We start from the raw sequence: 24,762 nt of genomic DNA, 5'->3' as shown, positions 1-24,762 counted from the left end.
GGTTGAGCCTGAGGCTCAGAGTTCCCAGATTCAATCCCTAGCACCACCATAAACCAGAGCTGAGCAGTGTTCTGGTTTTTCTCTGTGTGTCTTTCTCTCTCTCCATATATATATATATCATTTAAAAAATAAATAAAGACATTATTTCTAAAAGTCATATAAAAACTGATCAAGGGGGGGTCGGGCGGTGGCGCAGTGGGTTAAGCGCATGTGGCGCAAAGCTCAGGGACCGGCATAAGGATCCCGGTTCAAGCCCCCGGCTCCCCACCTGCAGGTGAGTCGCTTCACAGGCGGTGAAGCAGGTCTGCAGGTGTCTATCTTTCTCTCCCCCTCTCTGTCTTCCCCTCCTCACTCCATTTCTCTCTGACCTATCCAACAACGAACAACATCAACAATGGCAATACTAATAACCACAAAAAGACTACAACAACAAGGGCAACAAAAAGGGGGAAAAGAGGGGCGGAGGGAGCCCGCGGACATGGCGGAGACCGTAGCGGACACCCGGAGGCTGATCACCAAGCCGCAGAACCTCAATGACGCCTACGGGCCCCCCAGCAACTTCCTCGAGATCGACGTGAGCAACCCGCAGACCGTGGGCGTCGGCCGGGGCCGCTTCACCACCTACGAGATCAGGGTCAAGACAAATCTACCTATTTTCAAGCTGAAGGAATCCACTGTTAGAAGAAGATACAGTGACTTTGAATGGCTGAGAAGTGAATTAGAAAGAGAGAGCAAGGTCGTGGTCCCCCCGCTCCCTGGGAAAGCATTTTTGCGTCAGCTTCCCTTTAGAGGAGACGATGGAATATTTGATGACAGTTTTATTGACGAAAGAAAGCAAGGGCTGGAGCAGTTTATAAACAAGGTCGCTGGTCATCCCCTGGCACAGAACGAACGTTGTCTCCACATGTTTTTACAGGACGAAATTATAGATAAAAGCTATACTCCGTCTAAGATAAGACATGCTTGAACTTTAACAAGAAGAAGCAAGGAAAGAAAAGAAAAAAAAACTTTCTGTGACTGTTATTGATTGATGTGCACCAGTGAAGAAGTCCTAGCTGACTGCATGCAGCACAGAGACTGGTATAACACGCCTTCCGTATACTAACACTCATGCGCTCAAGTTTGCTTGGTTTGCTTCTGGCAGTTGCCGAGAAGTTCATTTGCTTTAGTGAAAAACCCCTCATTCTAGCCTTCCTGTCCGAATAGCTCCTCCTCACACTTTCATTGTAGCGCACACCATAACCTCACGAACCTGTTAGCCCAGCGTATTCAGCAGTGTCCTAACTAAAGCTACTGACGTGGTCTTACCTGCACAACTTTCTGTGTCATGTTTGCTTCTTGAATCCGACTAGACTTTCTCCCCTCACCCCCTTTCTAAGGTGTGATGGGTGCAGGAGCACCACATCACTGGTTTCCAGTACCCGGCTGTAAGATACATGCTGTGTGCAGAAAGTATCTTCCTTCAGGCTTGGCATACCCTTCACATGAGAGATCAATGAGGGAAATCTTTATATTCTGTAAAAAGGAAAAAACAAAAAATCAAATTTATATACTAAAATCATTTGTCTAAAAATTTAAGTTGTTTTCAAATAAAAGGCATTTCTGACAAAAAAAAAAGGGGGGGGGGAAATGGCCTCCAGGAGCGGTGGATTCATGGTGCAGGCACCGAGCCCAGCAATAACCCTGGAGGGAAAAAAAAAAAAAACTGATCAAGGGCAATTAGAACTCATCCCATCTCCATACTTGAAGGGCTAGGAGAGCAAATTACCTGAATGTTGGAAGAGTTACAGCAATAGCTGTAACTGAATAGGAACTTGGCCTGTAGTCAGGATATACAGCTTTGTTAACTCTTAGCAATATTCCCTGTGAGAGCACTGGTCATACTCTCAACTGGAATCTATAAGGTGAGGAAGTCTTGTTGACATAGACACAACATTGTAGATTGTTTTCTAGTACTTACAGGATAGAATACAGAAGAATGAAGAGTAAATTTGTAGGGACAAAGAATATTTGGGCAATTAATTGTATTTATTTTAACCAGATCACTGCTTAGGTTTGGCTTATGGTGGTGTGGGGGGATTGATCCTGACTTGGGCAATTTAATAATGTTTATATAATGTGTGAACAATCTGTATTCTAAGAGAACAATTAATTATTAACATTAATGGAGGGGCTTGGTAGGTAGAAGCTTATTATGGATTGTACTTAGGGAGAAGTTCTCACACTAGTCATTTCATGAACATTAAGATTATCATAGGTGGGGATTGTTGAAGCGAGGTTTCTGGAGGATTGGGATCTTTGCACTGAGACCCCAGTAGTTATAATTTCTAGAGAACCTGATTTAAAGAAGAGAAAGGAATTAATCACTCAGCAACAACATTTTTTAAATTTTATTTTACCAGTGCACGTATCAGTTCTGATTTATAGTGATGTGGGGGATTGAACCTGGGGCTTTGGAGCTTCAGGCATATGAATCTCTGCATAACAGTTATGCTATCTATCCCCACCTGCAACAAAAATTTCCAGAGAGCAGGTTTTTTTAATAATTTCTTTTACTGGGGGATTAATGGTTTATAGTTGACAGTAAAATACAATAGTTTGGGGGCCAGGTGGTGACGCACCTGGTTGAGCTCACATGTTACAGTGCCCAAGGACCCTGGTTCGAGCCTCCGGTCCCCACCTGCAGGGGGAAAGCTTCACGAGTGGTGAAGCAAGACTGCAGATGTCTCTCTATCTCTCTCTCCCCTCTCCATTTCTGACTATCTCTATCCAATAAATAATTAAAGATAATAAAAAATACAATAGTTTGTACATGTATAACATTTCCCAGTTTTCCACATAAAATTTATCCCCCACTAGGTCCTCCTTTGCCATCATGTTCCAGGACCTGAACCCTCCCGCCAACCCCAGAGTCTTTTACTTTGGTGCAATACCCCAACTGGAGTTCAGTATTTTCCCTTCTGATCTTGTTTTTCAACTTCTATAAGTGAGATCATCCCATATTCATCCTTTTGTTTCTGACTTAATTCACTAGCATGATTCCTTCAAGCTCCATCCAAGATAGGGTGAAAATGGTGAAATCACCATTTTTAGTAGCTGAGTTGTATTCCATTGTGTATAAATACCACAACTTACTCTGCCACTCATCTGTTGTTGCTTCCAGGTCTTGGCTATTACAAATTGTGCTGCTATAGGTATGCACAAATCTTTTTGGATGGGTATGCTTGGTTCCTTAGGATATATCCCCAGGAGAGGAATTACAGGGTCATAGGGTAGGTCCACTTCTAACCTTCTCAGAGTTTTTCAGACTGCTCTTCACAGGGGTTGGGCCAATTTACATTCCCAGCAGCAATGTAGGAGGGTTCCTTTGTCCCCATAAGCTCTCCAGCATTTGTTGCTTCCTTTTCTGATGTATGATATGCTCACAGAAGTGAAGTGGTATCTCATTGTTGTCTTTATTTGCATTTCTCTGACAATGACTTGGAGTATTTTTTCATACGTTTGCTGGCCTTTGGAATCTCTTCTAAGAAGAATATTCTGTTCAAATTCTTTCCCCATTTTTGGATGGAGTCATTTGTTTTCTTGTTGCTGAGTTTGGCGAGCCTTTATATATTTTGGTTATTAGCCACTTGTCTGATGTATGACATGTAAAGATCTCCCATTCTGTGGGAGGTCTCATTGTTTGACTGATGGTTTCTTTTGCTGTGCAGAAGCCTTTTAATTTGATGTAGTCTCATTAGTTTATTTTTTATTTAGTCTTCTTTATAATTGGATTCGTATCATTCAAGATGTCTTTGAAATTTATTTATTTATTTTTATTTTAAAAAATATTTATTTATTCCTTTTTGTTGCCCTTGTTGTTTTATTGTTGTAGTTATTATTGTTGTCATTGTTGCTGGATAGGAAAGAGAGAAATGGAGAGAGGAGGGGAAAACAGAGAGGGGAGAGAAAGATATGCCGGTCCCTGTTCAGGCGCCAGATGCCGGGCAAGATGCCGGGCAAGATGCCGGGCTAGCTTCGTGGGCGGGAGAGAGATGACCAGGAACTCATGGCTGAGCGGGAATGCAATCCCTCGTTTATTAATCAGATACATTGCCTTTTATGCATCTCTTCACCAGAAGTGACAAGGGGAAAGGAAATGACTAGGAGAGGGGGATGAGCAAAAAAAAGAGTTCGAACAGAACATAGAAAGCTTCCATCTAACCAGTGGGGATTAGACCAATACCCTGCAGGCAGGGCGGGTCTCAGGCAAAACAGTGATTATGTAAATAGACCACAACATCAAGCAATGCAGCAGACCTGGCGTAATGAACAACAAAATAGACACCTACAGACCTGCTTCACCACTTATGAAGCAACTCCCCTGCAAGTGGGGAACCAGGGCTCGAACCAGGATCCTTATGCTGGTCCTTGTGCTTTGCATCACCTGTGCTTAACCTGCTGTGCTACAGCCCGACTCCTGATACCTTTGAAATTTAGCCAGAAAAGAATTCTGCCAATATTTTCCTCTAAGTATTTAATAATTTCTGGTCTAACATCCAAGTCCTTGACCCATTTGGAATTTAGTTTGTATTAGTGAAATATAGTGGTTCATTCTTCTGCATGTTTCAAGCCAATTTTTCCAACACCATTTGTTGAAGAGACTCCCCTTCCCCCATTTACTAGTCAGGGCACCTTTGTCAAAGATTAGATGTCTATAGGTATGGCACTTATTTCTGGACTCTCAATTCTATTCCATTGCTCAGTGTGTCCATTTATGTTCCAGTACCAAGTAATTTTGATTACAATGGCCCTATAGTACAATTTGAGATCTGGGAGAGTGACGCCTCCAGTTCTGTTCTTTCTTCTCAAGATTGTTTTGGCAATTCTAGGTCTTTTCTGATTCCAGGTAAACATTTGTAGCATTTGTTCTATTCTCCCCCCCAAAATATGGTTGGGATCTTGATGAGGATTGCATTAAATTTGCATATGGCTCTAGGTAGTACATTCAGTTTAATGATGTTAATATGAAGCAGGTCTGCAGGTATCTGTCTTTCTTTCCCCCTCTCTGTCTACCCTTCCTCTCAATATTTCTCTCTGTCCTATCCAATAACAACAGCTATGACAACAATAACAACAACAAGAGCAACAAAATGGGAAAAATGGCCTCCAGGAGCAGTGGATTCATAGTGCAGGCACTGAGCCCCAGAGATAACCCTGGAGGCAAAAAAAAAAAAAAAAGCCACAATGGTGGAGAATCTAACCTGTACTCTAAATTTGGAATATGCATTGTACAGTAAGCAATACCATAGTACCCACTGGCCTGGAGCCAAGTTTAGAAGTCTGACAGTGATTCTAAATGCTGCTTTCCAGTGATGTTGCTTAAGTTCTTTATGTGGGTAGAGGAAAGAAACAAACAACAGGAGAAGGGCAGAATATAATGAAAGAAACATTAATAAAAAAGATTATTTTAAAGTTATGACACTGTTTCAAAAAGAGTTAAATGAAAAGTTTGTATAGTCTAGTCAGTGGTGAGAGGAAGAAAAAAAAATCTCAGAAAGCTGGAAAGCAACAGGGTCAGGAAAGGGTTATAGAAAAAAAAATTCTGTCCTTTGAAGAACAGATAATGGGCATCTGAAGAGCAGTTACCAGTGCTAGCCGGAGCTACAAAAATGAAGACTTACACATTTCAGATGCTGGCAATTATTATCAGAGGTCAGCAATGTACTATTACATCTTGCCACATTTTGTTTGTTTTATATGAATCAAACAACAAAACACTTTGTTCCGGGGACTGGGCAGTGGCACACCAGGTTATGTGCGACTGGGCAGTGGCACACCAGGTTATGTGCACATACTACCATGTACAAGAGGAGCACTTCCTGAGCAGTGAAGCAGGACTGCAGATACCTTTCTTTCTCCCTCTCTGTTGCCCCTTCTCCTCTCAATTTCCCTCTGTCCTATCAAATAAAAGAAAAATAAAAGAAAGAAAAATAAATAAATAAATAAATAAATAAATAAAATACACAATGTGGGACTATGTGAAAGCTTAGGGAAAACTCCCCCTATCCTTGGATGGAGGTCTGGAAAGACACCCCCTTGTTAGCCTCTCATAGAGATGAGCCAAGGGGAAAAGTCTCCCAGACTCAGTTTCCCCTTGTTAGACTCTCAAGCCCACAGAAATCTCACAGTTTCTCCCTGCTAGCAGCAGGCCACATGGCTGCCTGCTTTAAGGTTCATTCAAAGTTCACATAGTCACCCAGAGTTCACACAGCCACCTCACTTTTGATCACAAAAGAGAACACACTCCATCAAACACCTCCCCAACACCAGACAGTGAAGCCCCAAAATGCTATTTCCTTATGCTTTTTGATATCTATGATTTACATCAAGCCTTATTTATCTTCTCTCTATCTCACCCTACTGCTTTAACCCCTATGCTTCTCTCACATGCCTTTAGATAATTAACCTGTTTGCATCATGGAGAATAATTGTCTTGACCTATATGTATCACATCAATTCTTGTCATATCAGCCCCCTACCATAGGAGCAAGCTGACCTTTAAGAAACCTGTAATTTCTGACATATTTGAAAGATGTTCTTTGTTTAATTTTCTATATATACCCAACCTGAATAAATCAAGTGTTCGTATTAGAATTCTCCTTGGTGTCCCTTGTTTATATCGCTGAGCCCTTGAGCTATCAAGGGGGAACCGGTAAGCTTACCTTCCTGGCTGGAGTCACTCCATGTGAGCCCCAGCAATACAAAAAGGGAGGGGGGATGAAATTGGCTGCTAGCAGCAGGGTATTCATAGTGCCAGCACAGACCCCCAGAGATAATGTTGGTGGCAAATAAATAAATAAATAAATAACACATTGTTCTGTTAGGGACAACAGAAGGGTTGCCAGATCACCTTTGTTTTATCAGTCTAAAACCAATTTTATACTTTCACATATATTATGTTTATGTAAATTGTATATTCTGAAAGAATGGCCTTTTAGGTTAAAACAAAAAATCCTGTTTAAGCATTATATAGCATACTCAAAAGTACCTCACATTCATAAAAATAATGAGGGTGATTTGGGGAGTCCTGAGATTCCCAAACAGACATGATGGGCCTAGACCTCAAATAAACCTCTCTCTCCATTGTTACAGGTCATCTCTTTCAGGAAGAATAAAAAAGACCCCTTTGTGGGCCCCCTTTGTTGACCTAGCCCTTAATTTGGATCAACAATGGTAGAGAATGTTCCATCCTCCGAAGGGAGGATGGACAACATACTCTATGCTACACCTGAGGAAGATGGATCGATATTGGGGCAGCTTGTAATGTTCCCACTCATAACCACAGAATGTGAGCTCAGATCTACAGGGATGCAGAGGTCACATTGGCTTCTAAGCTGAATATGGGCCCCAGACAAAATCAAATTGATGGAGTTTACAGTCAACAATATTTATACCCCTTCCCCTAAGAGAGCTACTCTCTTCCCTAATCCAGTTTTCTGTCCTTTTCCAGCCATGACATCACCTCCCCAGACAATAACTTGGATCTACCTGCATATCAGATTTCAGGCTCAGAGAAAAAAAAAATCTAGTATAGTCACAGGCCCTTTGGAATAGAACTAAAATATGCCTACTAGCTATCTACAAAATGGAGGACCCCTCAACACTTCATCTGCACTATTCCAGCCTTTAGGTCCATGATTGTTCAACAATTTGTTTGGCTTTGTATGTTAACTCTCTTTTCAGCCATCAGGTTCTAGATGCTAGCATGATGCCGACCAGACTTCCCTGGACAGACAACCCCACCAATGTGTCCTGGAGCCCCACTTCCCCAGAGCCCTACCACTAGGGAAAGAGAGAGACAGGCTGTGAGTCAACACCCATGTTCAGCGGGGAAGCAATTACAGAAGCCAGACCTTCCACCTTCTGCATCCCACAATGACCCTGGGTCCATGCTCCCAGAGGGATAAAGAATAGGAAAGCTGTCAGGGGAGGGGATGGGATACTATGATCTGGTGGTGGGAACTGTGTGGAGTTGTACCCCTCTTATCCTATGGTTTTGCTGATGTCTCTTTTTTCAAAATAAATTAAAACATTTTAAAAATAAAACAAATAATAATTAAAAATGAATCAGTAAAAAATATTGAGGGTGGGGGCCAGGTGCTGGTGCACCGGTTGAACACACAGGTTACAATGCACAAGGACATGGGTTTTTCCCCATCTGAAGGGAGAAAGTGTCACAAGTGGTGAAGCAGTGTTACAGGTGTCCTCTCTCCTCTAATACCCTCTTTCCTGTTGATTTTGGGCTGTCTTTATCTAATAAAGATAATTTAAAAATTAAAAAAAAATACTGAGGGTGCAGTGCATAAAGTGTTGGACTCTCAAGCATGAGGCCCTGGGTTCTACCTCTGGAATCACATGTGCCAGAGTGATGCTCTGGTTCTCCCTACTTCTCCCTTCCCCTGCCCCTTCCCTTGCTCATCCTCCCTTCTCTCATTAATAAATAAGTCTTCCCCCCCCCAAAAAAAGAGAAAATAATTGAGATAAAAATTTTTAAGTAGTTTTGAGTGGGTAAAATATCTAACAAGGTACATGATAAAGTCTTCCACTCTACTTTCTTTAAGGCACTTAAGAGCCATTCTCAGACATAACCATTATTGTCAGTTTCTTGTGTATTTTTCCAGAAATATTTATGGATGCATAAGCATTATATATACAAATACACAATAATATTATTTTCTTTCCTTCATACTTAGTCATCTACCACATAGATGACTAAGTACTTTTTAAATTTATTTATTTATTTTTTTATTATTGGCTAGAGAGAGAGAAATTGAGAGGCTGGGAAAGATAAAAAGGAGAGAGACAGAGACACCTGCAACCCTGCTTCACCACTTATTAGCTTTCCCTGTGGAGGTGGGGACCAGGGTTTTGAACTGGGGTCCTGGCACACTGTAATGTGTGCACTTAACCAGGTGTGCCATGGCCTAGGCCCCTAAGCACTTCTTTAAAACAAACATTTTTCTTTTAGAGTACTTGTAGATTTACAGAAGTTATAATTTTACTGTCTAATGTAAACCTTTAATCCCCCAATAATATATATAAAAAGTTACAGTGGTCCAGGATGTGGTGCAGTGGCTAAGGCACTAGACTCTCAAGCATGAGGTCCGGAGTTCGATCCCCGGTAGCACATGTACCAGAGTGATGGCTGGTTCTTTCTCTCCTATCTTTCTCATGAATAAATAAATTCTTTTTAAAAAAAATAAATTAATTTATTTATTCCCTTTTGTTGCCCATGTTGCTTTTTTTTTTTATTGATGTAGTTATTATTGTTGTTGTTATTGACGTTGTTCATTGTTAGATAGAACAGAGAGAAATGGAGAGAGGAGGGGGAGAGAAAGAGAGACACCTGCAGACCTGCTTCACCGCCTGTGAAGCGACTCCCCTGCAGGTGGGGAGCCGGGGGTTTGAACCAGGATCCTTATGCCGGTCCTTGGGCTTTGCGCCACCTGCGCTTAACCCGCTGCGCTACCACCCGACTCCCGAATAAATAAATTCTTAAAGAAAAAATAGTTACAGACATTCTTGTACACTATTCATTTCTGCCAAAGCTAATGTCTTAATAATTATAGTACCATATGAAGACTAAGAATTTAAGAATACTACTAAATAGATTACAGAATTTATTCAGATTTCACTAGTTATATCCTTTCAGTTTGAATATTCAGTCTGGAATATTTCAGTTTGAATATTCAGTCTACCACATTCAATCTGGGATACCACATTTAGTGTAGTGCTCATTTCCCCTTAAAATGTTTTTTGAGAATTGTCTTATGTTAGTTAATAAGTTATTGCATTCGCTGGATGAGAATGACTCCTTAGAAGTGAAATTTCATGGTCAATGAAGATGTGCATTTGAAAATTATTAAACCGCTTCCCTACACCCTAAAGAAATTACAAACACCAATAGCATCGCCTAATTTACATTATAACAATAAGACATCCTACTTGACCCTCATGTTTCCTTTTACGACCACTAGGGGGCTCTGCTGTAAGGGTTTTTATAATTTGCCCACGTAGGGTATTTGGAGACAAAGTATGAGAAATCGGGAACTCTTAAAATTTGCAATAGGTTTTCCAATCCAGAGTCCTTATTTTTCAGGCAAGGAAGCCAAGGAAGCTGGTGTGTAGATGAACTGGAACAAAAATTGCCTTTTGGCTTATAATATAGGCGTTCAAGAAACTCTGACATCTGCCTCGATTGTATGATTAACTCAGAGGCAATTCCCCTTTTTGCTGCCATACATTCAGTAGTTTTTTTTTTTTCTAAGACCCTGTCTTTTATGACACTTTTTCTTATAGGATATTTTACTAATTGATTAGGCAAAATAAGTACAGGAAATGGGGGGTCGGACGGTAGTGCAGCAGGTTAAGTGCACCTGGCGCAAAGCGCAAGGACCGGAGCAAGGATCACAATTCCAGCCCCCAGCTCCCCACCTGCAGGGGCGTCGCTTCACAAGTAGTGCAGCAGGTCTGTCTTTCTCTCCCCTTTTTGTCTTCTCCTCCTCTCTCCATTTCTCTCTGTTCTATCCAATAATAAGGACATCAATAACAACAATAATAACCACAACAATGATAAAACAAACAAACAAAAAACAAGGGCAACAAAAGGAAAAAATATAACCTCCAGGAGCAGTGGATTCATAATGTAAGCACCAAGCCCCAACAATAACCCTGGGAGCAAAAAAACAACAAAACAAAAACATAAAATATAGACCTAAAAATACACATTATTAAAAAAGAAAAAAAGTTCTGTTCAAAGCATCAAGAACCAAAACCACATTACTTACTGTGAACTCTAGTTAGCACTTTCAAATTACCTTTAGCCTGAGTTTTTTTTTTTTCCCCTACAGAATTATTGCTGGGGCTCAGTGCCTGCACTATGAACCCACTGCTCCTGGCGGATAGTTTTTCCATGTTATTGAATAGGACCGGTTGAAATTGGGAACGTAGGGGAAGATAGGGAGAGACAGACACACACACCTGCAGACCTGCTTCACCACTTGTGAAGCGACACCCCTGCAGGTGGGGAGCCAGGGGCTGGAACTGAGATCCTTGTATGGGTCCTTGCACTTCGTACTATGTGCACTTAACTCAAGTGAACCACCGCCTGGCCCCTTCAGCCTGACTTTCCACTTAAAACATTTTCCTCTTATCTTTGCTCATTTATTCATTCATTATTTATTTATTTTTAATTTTAAAATATTTATTTATTCCCTTTTGTTGCCCTTGTTTTATTGTTGTAGTATTGTGTTGTTATTGATGTCGTCGTTGTTGGACACGACAGAGAGAAATGGAGAGAGGAGGGGGGCGACAGAGAGGGGGAGAGAAAGACAGACATCTGCAGACCTGTTTCACCACGTGTGAAGCGACTCCCGTGCAGGTGGGGAGCCGGGGGGCTTGAACTGGGATCCTTAGCCGGTCCTTACGCTTTGCGCCACGTGCACTTGACCCACTTTGCTACCGCCCGATTACCTTCATTCTTTATTGAGTGCCAACTGATGCCAGACGTCATTGTAGGCCCTACACTTAGAGAAGGCTGCTCTTAGCATACACACACACACACACACACACACACTTCCTCCTCTAATATTTATTTAATATTATTTTTTAATTACCTTTTTTTATTGGGTAGACACACCCAGAAATCGAGAGGGAAAGGGGAAATAGAGAGGAAAAGAGACAGAGAGACACCTGCAGCATTGCTTCACCACATGGAAAGTTTTCCCCCTGCAGGTGGGGACTGGGGGCCCCAATCTGGGTTTTTGAGCATTGTAACATGCGCGCCACTACCTGGAACCTGTTTTTTTTTGTATTTATTTATTATTGGATAGAGACAGACAGAAATTGAGAGGGGATGTGACACGGGAGGTGGTGCAGTGGATAAAGCACTGTATTCTCAAGCATGAGGTCCTGAGTTCAATCCCCCGCAGCACACGTACCAGAGTGATGTCTGGTTCTTTCTCTCCTATCTTTTTCATTAATAAATACATTATTTAAAAAAAAAAAGAAATTGAAGGGCAGAGGTAGATAGCATAATGGTTATGCAAACAGACTCTCATGCCTGAGGCTCCAAAGTCCCAGGTTCAATCCCCTGCACCACCATAAGCCAGAGCTGAACAGTGCTCTGGTAAACATAAATAAATAATAAATAAAATATTTTAGGGCGGAAGGTAGACAGCGCAATGGTTATGCAAACAGACTCTCATACCTGAGGCTCCAAAGTCCCAGGTTCAATCCCCCGCACCACCATAAGCCAGAGCAAAACAGTGCTCTAGTTAAAAAAGAAAAGAAAGAAATTGAGAGGGGAGGGAAAATAGCAAGGAGGAAGGACAGAGGGCCACCTGCAGCACTGCTTCACCACTCACGAAGCTGTCCCCCTTCAGTTGGGGACCTGGGATTTGAACCCAGGTCCTTGCGCACGGTAGCGTACCTTTACCAGGTGCCCCACCGCCTGGCCCCAATCTTATTAATTTTTTTTTTCCCACCGGGGCACAGCTCACCTCTGGTGGAAGGTGGTGCAGGGGACTGAACCTGTGCCCCTGGGTGCCTCTGGCTTTCAGGAAAGGTTGCATATCCATTATGTCTTCCCAGCCTCCCATCTTTTTTTTTTCTTTAATCACTTTAATATAGAAACTATCCTCACAAGTCTCAGTTCAGTGGTTCTCTCAGGGCATCCTTGAATTCACAGAAGGATCCACGACCCCGCCTGGGAGCCCCTCAGAAATGCAAAGGAGGCTCGCCCCCAGCACCCTGGAGAGGCGGCCCAGCAATTTGTTTTTAACAAGCTCTTCTGGGATTCCCGTGTACATTCAAGTCTTTTTTTTTTTCTAAAACAAAAACAAACAAACAAAAACCCCACCAACGCCGGTGTCTGTACTGATGGCCTCTGTAGGTCAAAGCTGCAGAGCCCACCTCCGGCTTCGCCCTCAGAACCAGCCGACACACCGCCAGGCCCCCACGACGGCCACACTGCATTCGGGGCTTGGCGGGGCATCTCTGGGCGCCGGGATCGGCGCGGCGGCGGCGGCACCGTGGCCCCCGAACAAAAGCCGGCCGCGGGGAGTCGCCAGGCCTGCGCGGACACTGCGCGGGCCCCGCCGCACTTGCGGGGTCGGGTCTTGTGTTCACACCCTGGGCACTGCCCGCCGCACTGAGCCCGCGCTGCCGGGTGTAGCTGAGTCAGGGCGGCCCTCCGAGCGAGCTCAGAGCGACCTCCGACACCGCCGGCTCGGCCTCCGTTCTCCGGGTGGAGGCCAGGGGCCGGGCGTTCTCGACGAGCCACCTGAGTTTCCATCGGGGAGCGAACGCCGGCGAGAAGCCGCGAGCGCCGGGTTGAGCCGGCCAGCGCGGAAGCCGCACCCTCCCCGCCCCCAGACGCCGGCCCCCAGACGCCGGCGGGGCGGAGCCACGCGGCCGCAGCTCCGGCTGGAGACGCGCGGCGCGGCGCGGGCTCGCGGCAGAGGCGTATGGGGCTACAACGGGAGCGGCTGCGCCGCCCTCCCGGGTCAACGTCCTGCGCATGCGCGGACCCGGCGCCATTTTGGTGGCCGGGCGCGGAGGTGATTCCACACTGAGGAGAGCGCGGCGGCCGGGCCGGCAGTGTCTGCGTTCGTGTGCTCAGCTCTAAAATCGCCGTGGGAGGAGACGGTAGAGGAAGAGGTGGCGGCGGTGGCGGTGGTGGTCGTCGTAGCGGTGGCGGAGGAGGCGGGTACGGCTCAGCTGCGGGAGGAGACATGGCCAACATCGCGGTGCAGCGAATCAAGCGGGAGTTCAAGGAGGTGCTGAAGAGCGAGGAGGTCAGAAATGAACTCCCGGGACGTCCCCTGGGCGGGAGGCCCCTTCCAGCAGCGGCCCCGGTCTTCCCCGGTAGCCCCCGGCCGGCCCTGCTGGCGGCCGCCCTTCTACTCGCGGGGAAGCAGCCGTCTCCCCCTCCTTCCGCCGCCCTCCCCTCCCCTCCCCTCCCCTCCCCTCCGCTCCGCTCCCTCCCGGGGCCCTGGGATGGACGGGTTCGCGGGCGGGGGTCTGGCTGCGGAGGGAGGGCACGCTCTGGGGGGGCCAGGTGGAGACCGGGGGCCCCCGGTGGCGGGGGATGCGCCCCCGGCAGAGCCCGGAGGGTGGGGAGCGAGCAGGCCGAGCCGGAGAAAACCCGGGAAGTGGGTTGGGGGAAGGGGAAGGTGGTGACTGGATCTGGAGAGCCGCGCCGCTGCCGGGCCCGCGGCCGCACGGCTGAGGGGTCCTGGGCTACCGCAGCCGGCCCGGCCGCCGCCGCCGCCCTCTCCCCGAGACGCTGGTGAGAGAAAGGAGAAGGGCAGCGGGGAGTCCACGTCCTTGGGTCTTGCACGGGAAGGGAGAAGAAAGGGAGCCCTCTTATTTGGGGGTCGTCCTCTTATTCGGCGGGGGCGGGTGGGGGGACGACGGAATTTTCATCGGAGACGGGAAACTCATTCCACGTTAGGACACTGTCTCTCTCTCACACACACACACCCCAGCTACCCCCCCCAAAAAAAAAAAAAAAAACGCCTCGGCCTCTTTTATTTTATTAAGTTTTCTATTAACATCCCGAGCTTTAGGACGAGGTAAAAGGCACGTTGTTTAGGTGTGCCAGAGGCATTTCGATATTTGGCTTAGGAAATTGATGGGGTGTGTGAGTAGCGACTTTGAAAATAATCATTTTCAAGTTACATAGCAAGAGAGTCTGTCCTAAGACAATGCCTCAGTGACTGTTGTGTTGGGCCATAAAACTTGATTATGATGTCCCTCATTGTTAACTTGGTCGTTGCTTTTTGAAAAACAACCCCAGTAAAAACGTGGGATCTCAACCAGTTTGATATATTTTTAGACCTCCTTATAAAACGAGTAAGATGATCTCAACGTGTTCTAAGATGATTAAATTTTTTTTTTTTTTTTACTCAGGCTACTCTTGAATCTTGCAGAATTAGATATTCTTTCGACCACGTTTAAGATGCTGGAAATGGTTAAGTAGTTTGACTCAAAACTATACAGTTAGCAGTTTTTCCAGTACAAAACCAAGAGCCTTATGTTTCTTTTTTGGATTTAATAAAAAGATTCAAAAGTAATACTGAAATGGCTATTATTTTCAAGATCACTGCTGTTTTACTTTTGTGTTGGTGCCTTGATATAGTCTCAAAGATTTGTGAAATTCAGTATTTTATTGGATGAGTAGTTGACATAAGTCTAGTATCATTTGGGCTTTACTTGTGCCCAGGTACTCAGTATTTATATATACCAAGTCTATAAGGCTTTTTTTTTTTTTTTCAGGTAGACATGAAGAAATTTTTTTTCAGATTATTCAAAAATAAAAGTTAGCAAATGTATTGAATACAATAGTATATAAGTAATGATCTGCTTTACAGAGCATGTATATGAACTTTGACCTCTGTTTTTGTTCAAGAGCCAAAACTGAATAGAAGAATGACTTTGTGTTTTTTGTGGTACAGTGCAGAAACAGCCGTGAATGTCTTTATATAAAGTAAAGTGATTCACTTAATAAGAAAATGTATTCTGGGGTGGGGGTAGGTAGCATAATGGTTATGCAAAGAGACTGTCATGCCTGAGGCTCATGCCATCAAGTCCCAGGTTCAATCACCGTATGCCAGGTTCAGTTAGGTTCAATCACCATAAGCCAGAGCTGAGCAGTGCTCTGGTGTTGAAAAAAAAAAAAGTCTAAAAAAATGTATTCTTGATAAGTTGACATGTATTTCTAATGAGAGATGGCCTGCCTAGGAATTGCTGCCAGCAGCCTAAAACTGTTTTTCCCTGACCCTCCCTTTTTTTTTTTTTCCTATAATGAGGATATACAAGCTTGAAACTTTAATACTTATGCTGATGCTTTTTTATTGCTTATAGTGGTTACTTACTGCTAATTCATATATCTCTGAGGCAACAATGGATATATCAAATACTTAAAAGATTGTGTGTTGCTCTAGTAATGCAAACTGTAAAAATTGCTTTCTATATGTAAGATGTAATGAAGCCTTGTTTCAAGTAGGTATCCAAGTGGTTCAGAGTAAGAAAGCAAATGTAAACACTTTATAAACATGACATTTATAAATCTGGAATATGTTTTCCTGAAAGTAAGTTGCAAAGAACATATAGGAAACAGTTAGATAATTTACTCTTGAACAAAACCAGTAGGTAATTTTTGTCAGTTTTCAACATTTTAGTTAATTGGCTCAACTCATTGGACAACTCTTGTATACAGTAATCCATGTACTTCCTGTTTAAGTGTAAATGCAGTATTTTGATTAATTTTCACATAAGTATTTCAGCTTGTCATTAATTAATGTTAATCTTACCAAGGTTTATTGTATATGCATATTCATTAAGAACATTGGTCCACTTAAGGGCTCCTCCACCTCAGTGCTTTCATAAGTATGGCTTACGTTTACTGAGTTCTTACTAGAAGTGGCTATTCTTGGAGTGTATTGTTAATTAAACTATAGTCTCCAAGATAAGTCAAATGTGAAGAAGTAATATGTATAAAAATGTGAAGGAGCACCACTTGAGCAGAAAGGGGGAAATAGGTTTATTTGTATAGGTGAACAAATTAATGAGGAATTAGTAAAGATTGATTGCTTCTGTGTTTAGGGATATGGATATCTGCTTGCAGTAGGTATGAATTTTGAACAATGAATGCTTTTTTATGCAAAATAAATAAAAGAATAAAGGCACCCATCTAGCCCTTTTTAATTTTTATTATATATTTTTAAAATATTTATTTATTTGGTAATGGGAGGAGAGAAAAGCAGAGCACCACTCTGACATTTATTAGTGGAAGAAAGAACCAGAGTATTGCTCTGACATTTGCAGTGTTGGGTACATATGTGAAGTCATGAGCTCCTGCTTGAGAGTCCAACACTTTGTCCAGTGTGCTATTTCCTGGGCCACTAGGAATTTATTTTATTTATTTATTTTTTTACCAGAGCACTGCTCAGTTTTGGCTTATGGTGGTGTGGGAGATTGAACCAAGGACTTTGCATTAACCATTATGCTATTACGATATTTATCCCTGCCTGCCACTAGGACTTTTAAAAAAGATTTATTTACTATATATAATAAATTATATATATTGTGTCTATGTGCGCACACACAGTTTCACATAAAAGAGGAAAAGATTGACCTTTTTTATTGTTATTTATTCCCTTTTGTTGTCCTTGTTCCTTTATTGTTGTAATTATTATTGTTGTCGGTCTGTTGTTGGATAGGATGGAGAGAGCAGGGGAAGACAAAGAGGAGGAGAGAAAGATAGACACCTGCAGGCCTGCTTCACCGCTTGTGAATAGTCTCCCTTGCAGGTGGAGAGCTGGGGGCTCGAACCGGGATCCTTCCGCCGGTCCTTGCACTTTGCGCCACGTGCGCTTAAGCCGTTGCGCTACTGCCCGACTCCCGATATTGACTTTTTTTAAAGGATTTATTTAATGGGAGACTGATACACTGCTCAACTCTGGCTTGTGGTGGTTTGGGGGGACTGAATTTATATCTTCAGGCTTGAAAGTTGGGTGGGCTAAAGCTTCATTGTCTCCGTGGCCTCCATCTAGGACATTTCTCCCTCTTGACATAGCTTTGAAAATCTGTCTTAAACTGTCAGATAATAATTTTTAACTCGTTAATTTCATTTAAATTATGACTAATACTGTAGAGTTGCTAAGAGTGGAAAATGGATTCAAAGTATAGTGATGTAAAGATATAAATAACACGTGATCTGGAAGGTAGGGTGGTGGACAAAGTATTGGGCTCTCAAGCATGAGGTCCAGAGTTTAATCCCTGGCAGCACAGGTACCAGAGTGATCTGGTTCTTTCTCTCTGTCTATCATTCTTCATGAATAAATAAAATATTTTTTAAAAAAGATATAATAGTACAATGCTTTAGTCATAGCATTTTATCATTTATTACTAATTGTTGCTATTACCAATTAACTGCCTTTTAAGAAATTTTTGATAACATTTATTTGTCCCCTCATATTAATTAGTGATTTATGAGACTATAAGTTAGTAGGAGTGTATATGAACACTGTTCCCACCACTGTCCGTCCCCCCGCCAAGCTAAACACCAAGCTAAACACCTACCGACACTCTCCACCCAAAGATTTTTACTTTTGTGCCCTACTCCAAACTCAGATGCTTTGAGCAGAATCTGACTAACTGCCTCTTGTATAGTGACTCTCTGCCTTTTGTTTATACTTTATTACTAATTCTCAAGAACAGGTCTGTAAATTAGATTTTCTGTTCCATAGATGAGAAAATTAATACATCTAGAGTTTGTATTTGAATCTGGGTCTGCTGGTGTTATGTCTTACACAATCAGTGCCTTAGTAAAAAATATGTGTTATTTTAATAGTAAAAATAGATAAACCAGGGTGGGCGTTAGCTCATTGGGTTAGGCGCACATGGCTCAAAGCTGCAAGGACCGGCTTAAGAATCCTGGTTTGAGCCCCTGGCTCCCTACCTGCAGGGGGGTCGCTTCACAAGCGGGGAAGCAGGTCTGCAGGTGTCTGCTTTTCTCTTCTCGTCTTCCCCGTCCCGTCTTTCCCTCTTGATTTCTCTCTGTCCTACCCAACAACAGCAATAACAAGGGCAGCAAAATAGGGAAAATGGCCTCTAGGAGCAGTGGATTTGTAGTGTAGGTACTGAGCCTCAGTGGTAACCCTGGAGGAAAAAAAAATAACTGAATCAGTGTGCGGGGCCGTAGCACATAAGGTTGAACACACACATGAACAAGTATCCAAGTTAAAGCCCCCCAGTCCTCAGGGGAGAAGCTTCATGAGGGGTGATGCAGTGCTGCAGTTATCTCAATCTCCTCAGTCAATTTCTTTGTCCTATCAAGTAAAGAACAAGGGGAAAGGGTATGAATGGCTGCTAATAGCCTAGAAGTCACTGTATAGGCTTGAGCCCCAGTGATAACCCTGATGGCAAAAAATAAATAAAATAAAATAGTTTAACCTGGTAACTGGTTCGTGGCACATTACCATCATCAAGGATTCAGGGTCAAGCCCCTCGCCCCCACCTGCAGTTGGGAGGAAGCTTCATAGTGCTGAAGTTATCTCTCTCACTCCCTCATTTTATTTAAATTTTTTTCCCTTTATTGGGATTGATGGTTTACAGTTGACAGTAAAATACAGTAGTTTGTATGTGGGTAACATCTCAGTTTTCCACATAACAATTTCTCTAGGTCCTCCTCTGCCATAATGTCCCAGGACCTGAAGCCCCCCCACCACAGTCTTTTACTTTGATGTAATACACCAATTCCAGTCCAAGTTCTGCTTTATGTTTTCCCTTCTGTTCTAATTTTTCTATTCATCCTTCTCTTTGTAGAAGGTGGGTTTTTTTGTTGTTGTTGTTTTGTCAGAGCACTGCTCAGTTCTGGTTTATGGTGGTGCGGGTAGAGGGGTTTGAATCTGGGACTTTGGAGCCTGAAGCATGAGAGTCTCTGCGTAACCATTATGCTATCTACCCTCGCCCCCATCCTTCTCTTTCTTTAATTTTTTATTTTTATTTTTTTTTATTGTAGTCGTTGGATAGGACAGAGAGAAATGGAGAGAGGAGGAGAGAAAGATAGACAGACACCTGCAGACCTGCTTCACCGCCTGTGAAGTGACTCCCCTGCAGGTGGGGAGCCGAGGGCTCGAACCAGGATCCTTACATAGGTCCTTGCATCCTTCTGACTTATCTCACTTAACATGATTCCCTCAAGCTCCATCCAGGATAAAGTGAAGAAGATTAATTCATTGTTTTTATTTTTTAATCAGAGCACTGCTTAGCTGTGGCTTACTATGGTGGTACGGGGGATTGAAGCTGGGACTTCTGATGCTTCAGGCATGAAAGTCTTTTTGCATAAGCATCACACTATTTCTCCACCTCCCTATTTTTGTTTCTTCCCTGTAATGGAAAAAAAAGTGCTGGGAAGCATGGGGTCATGCAGGCATTGAATTCCAGTGATCACACTGGTGGCAACATAAAATAATAGAACTGGCTTTGTATTACTGGGTAATTCTCTCTCTCTCTCTCTCAGTGCACTGTTCAGCTCTGGCTTATGGTGGTGCAGGGAATTGAACCTGGGACTTTAGGAGCCAGGTTTTTGGAGTCAGTTTGTATAACCATTATTTTTTCTACCCTCTGCCCTCTTAGGTATTTTTTATTTCCAGTGGATCTTTTGAGTATCTTCAAAGGGCTTTCTTTTGATTGCTCTGATTCTGACTTTCTCATCTTATGACCTCTAATACTGCCCTTTATAAGTCATTGACTTCACTTTTCATTTCTTTTGCCAACTGCTCTGTTAGGTTTTCATTTTTTTTCTCTAGGGATTTTTTTTTACATTTTATTTATTCATTTATTTACTTACTGAATTGAGACAGCCAGAAATTGAGAGGATAGGGGAGAGAGACAGAGAGACACTTGCAGCCCTGCTTCACCATTTGCAAAGCTTTCCCCCTGCAGGTGGAGACTGGGGGCTCAACCTCTGATTTTGTACATTGTAACGTGTTCTCAACCAGGTGCCGCCACCCAGCCCCAGGTTTATATTTCATGTGGATTATTTTATTAAGATAATTTGCCCATGTCACTGGATATAAAGTCTTTGCTACCTATTGCATAAAGTCAAATCTTTGTATTGTTATTCTAGATTACCTTTCTTGACTGTTGTCAAATTTCAACACAATTGACTGCCCACACATACCTCAAACTCTAACTTGTTCTGAGATACTTCTTTTCCGTTTTATTTTTTTAAATTTTATTTACTTGTTCATAAAGAAGATAGGCAGAGAGAGAACACCAGGTACAACTCTGGTACATGTGCTGCTGGGGATTGAACTCAGGACCTCATACTTGAGAATCCAATGCTTTATTCACTGCACCACCTTCAGGACCACTCTGAGCTCTTCATCCTCTTGGTGTTCATTTTTTCATATATAGACTGACAGCTGATCTTTCATGTTTAGTTATTTCCAATTTTTTAAATTTATTTATTTTTACTTTTGTTGCCCTTGTTTTTTATTGTTGTAGTTATTCTTGTTGTTATTATTAGATAGGACAGAAAGAAATGGAGAGAGGAGGGGAAAACAGGAGGAGAGAAAGATACCTGCAGACCTGCTTTACCACTAGTGATCTGACTCCCCTGCAGGTGGGGAGCCGGGGCTTGAACCGGGATCCTTACTCCAGTCCTTATGCTTCGCTCCACGTGTGCTTAACCCCGCTATGCTACCTCCAGACTCCCTATTTTATTTATTTTAATATTTATTTATTCCCTTTTTGTTGCCCTTGTTTTTTTATTGTTGTAGTTATTGTTATTGATTTCATTGTTGTTGGATAGAACAGAGTGAAATGGAGAGAGGAGGGGAAGAAGGGGGGGAAAGAAAGACACCTGCAGACCTGCTTCACTGCCTGTGAAGCGACTCCCTGTTGGTGGGGAGCTGGGAGCTCAAACCGGGATCCTTATGCCAGTCCTTGGCGCTTTGTACCACATGTGCTTAACCCGCTGTTGCTACCACCTGACTCATTGCTCAGCTCTGGGTTATGGTGGTGTGGGGGATTGAACCTGGGACTTTGAAACCTCAGCCATGACTGTCTCTTTGTATAACCGTATGGTATTTTTACTACCCTATTTCCAGTTTCTTCTTTGAGCACATGCGTACAATTTTTTTGTGCGTCTATAAGACTGGAAGTATGCCATTGGAAAATTGGATGGCATTTTAAGTGGTTATATATGTGTCACCATTTTTTTTTAATTTATTTTATTTTGTTTTATTTATTCCCTTTTGTTGCCCTTGTTTTATTGTTGTATTTATTATTGATGTTGTTGTTGGATAGGACAGAGAGAAATGGAGAGAGATGGGGAAGACAGAGAGGGGGAGAGAAAGACAGACACCTGCAGACCTGCTTCACTGCCTGTGAAGGGACCTGCCTGCAGGTGGGGAGCCGGGGCTCGAACCAGGATCCTGACGCCGGTCCTTGAGCTTAGCGCCACCTGCGCTTAACCCGCTGCGCTACAGCCCGACTCCCACCATTTAAAAAAAAATTTTTTTTTTAATATTTATTTTTTTATTCCCTTTTGTTGCCCTTGTTGTTGTTGTAGTTATTATTGTTGTTGTCGTTGTTGGATAGGACAGAGAGAAATGGAGAGAGGAGGGGAAGACAGAGAGGAGGAGAGAAAGATAGACACCTGCAGACCTGCTTCACCGCCTGTGAAGCGACTCCCCTGCAGGTGGGGAGCCGGGGTTCGAACCGGGATCCTTATGCTGGTCCTTGTGCTTTGCGCCACCTGCGCTTAGCCCACTGCGCTACAGCCCGACTCCCTGTCACCATTTTTTATGCCTTTGGGCTTGGTCATACATGGTCTTTAGGGATTTGCTTAGGTGCTTTATCTCTATACCATAGGAACTGTGTGAATCATGGAGTTCAGAGATCTGTCTGTTGACTTTTAGTTTTCTGTTGCTGAGCACATGAGCACATTGTTGGCTAAGAATGAGGCATGTTTTCCAGAGTGACTTGAAGGATTTTTTTTTTGGTCTCCAGGGTTATCACTGGGGCTTGGTGCCTGCCCTATGAATCCACTGCTTCTGGAGGCCATTTTTCCCCTTTTGTTGCATGCGCTTGTTTATCATTGTTGTTTTCATCGCTGTCATTGCCATTGTTGTTGTTGGATAGAACAGAGAAATCAAGAGAAGAGGGGAAGACGGGGAGGGAGAGACACCTGCAGACCTGTTTCACCACTTATGAAGCCACCTGACTCTCCTGTAGATGGGGAGCTTGGGCCTTGAACCAGGATCCTTACGCCAGTCCATGTGCTTTTAGCCACCTGCGCTTAACCCACTGCACTACCGCCTGGCCCCCTGAAAAATTTTCTTAAGCTCAGGGAAACTAGTTCCCAACTGCTATGAAAATAATACTTTTTTTTTTTTTTTTTTTTTTTGCTGCTTCTGGAACTAGAAAGTTTATATGTTGATGAACATGATCATCAAATGAATGAAGTTGAGATTCTGTTTTGTTTAATTATTGATAATTCAGGGTGATGCAAGCCAAGAATGGGTAAAAGGTGAGAATGTAATCGTGGTGTGTGTGTGTGTGTGTGTGTGTGTGTGTGTGTGTGTGTGTGTGTAGTTTTATAGTTTTCTCCTGAAAATCCTCAAGGAATATATGTAGTATATCTAATGTCATCTGTGTCCTTATGGTTTAAATCTTTAGCTCTATATTTTTCTCTATCCTCTCTCTCTCTCTCTATATATATATATATACATATATATATGTATATATATATATATATATGAATTGTCTGCCTCTTATGTTAATAAGATAGCCATGATCCATGCAGTGATGAAGTAAATAATTGCTTGGTAAGGCAGTGAAATATAAAACAATCATGTATACTTATTGAATTTAGGTAAAGAAAAAACTGGGGGTGGATAACCTGGCCTCAGGGAAAAGAGTTCCTTGGGAATTACCTTAACTGAAACTGGGAGGGTAAATTGGAATTAATTTAGTCATATATTAGATCAGGTCTTACGCATGTAGAAAGCTAATGATCATTGTATAATCGAATGTAGAGGTGTATGCACTGTATTATGCATTAGGCTATGGTTCAAACCCATGGAAGCACCAGCTTCATGGATGGGATGGTAAGAGCTCCTGTGTGTGCGTGTTCGTGCGTGCGTGCGTGCGTGTTAGAACACTGCTTAGTTATGGTGTATGGTGGTGCTGGGGATTGAACTATCATGCTTGAGACTGTTTACATTACCATTAATTATGCTATCTCTCCTGCCTTAAATTTTAATTTAAATGTGTTGAAAAAATTGGCTTTTTATGTGCTCTACTACTGAGCTACATGTACCTTGGCCCATAAAAATGAATGAACCAACCCAGGATCTCATGCGTGATACTGATGATTCCTCTCCCTCACTTTGTTTGTTTTGTTTGGATCTCATGCATGTGTGATTTCATGGGGCCCAAGCAACTTCTGCTTTTCTTATTCAGATCAAGAGACAGAGAACTACCACAGCCCCAAAGCTTCCTTTATTGCTATTGCACTTCCCATGTAGTTCTGAGGCTTGAAGCTGGGCTGCATATGTGACAAGGCACTTATTCTACCCACTGAGCAGCCCCAGGCCCCCCCCCCCCATATTTTATCTTTGCATACTTTATAGAGAGTAAAACACCAAACTACTGCTTCATCTTCCATGGAACTCCTTTTAATACAGTACATTATGCTCACATGTGATGCCAGAGTTCTAACCTACGACCTTAGAAATTGTAAAGTGTGTGCTCTATCCATTGAGCTATCTTCTGGCCCTGAAAATTTCGCAGTTTTTAAAAAAAATACTTTAGTTATTAACAAGAAAGATGAGAAAGAAAAAAAAAGGGAACCAGACATCACTCTGGTACATGTGCTGCTGGAGATTGAATTTGGGACCTCCTGCTTGAGAGTCCAATGCTTTATCCACTGTGTCACCTGCTGGACCACAAAATTTTGCAGTTTTAAAAGACCAGTTTAACTGTTATGTGGAGAATGAATTGAGACAGATATAAGAGTTAGATTGCATGTGACAAATTAGGAAGTCAGGAGAGCGTTTTGGAATTGATTGTTTAGGAATTGATTGTTAATTTACCATTTCTAAGAGTTTGACTTGTTCCAGATTATCAGTGTCAGAAATCCACATAACATGCTTGAGTTTCAGAGAAGGAACAGCCAATTGAATCTACTACACCTTTTTT

General features: G+C 42.8%; 2 protein-coding genes across 5 annotated transcripts in view; both read left to right on the top strand.

Annotated features, from left to right (window-relative positions):
- The first annotated feature begins 459 nt into the window (after positions 1-459).
- LOC132537561 (sorting nexin-3-like) lies at positions 460-1,617 on the top strand. Its single transcript, XM_060188159.1, has one exon. The coding sequence runs from the start codon at positions 479-481 to the stop codon at positions 965-967; it is 489 nt and encodes a 162-aa protein (XP_060044142.1). The 5' UTR covers positions 460-478; the 3' UTR covers positions 968-1,617.
- An 11,947-nt stretch (positions 1,618-13,564) lies between these two features.
- Positions 13,565-24,762, top strand: part of UBE2K (ubiquitin conjugating enzyme E2 K) — a 51,278-nt gene continuing 40,080 nt past the window's right edge. For 3 of the 4 annotated variants that reach the window (XM_060188158.1, XM_060188156.1, XM_016189958.2), the window contains exon 1: positions 13,655-13,838. Coding sequence is in view for 1 of the 4 variants with exons in the window: in XM_007526984.3 (XP_007527046.1) it covers positions 13,776-13,838 (63 nt within the window). In the remaining 3 variants the exon portion in view is untranslated. Of the gene's footprint in view, positions 13,839-24,762 lie in introns of all 4 variants that reach the window. The other variant, XM_007526984.3, reaches the window with a different exon arrangement.

Source organism: Erinaceus europaeus, chromosome 3, assembly GCF_950295315.1.
Source record: "Erinaceus europaeus chromosome 3, mEriEur2.1, whole genome shotgun sequence".
Taxonomy (NCBI): Eukaryota; Metazoa; Chordata; class Mammalia; order Eulipotyphla; family Erinaceidae; genus Erinaceus; species Erinaceus europaeus.
The sequence above is the reverse complement of the archived record's forward strand: the minus strand, read 5'-3'. Positions and strand labels throughout refer to the sequence as shown.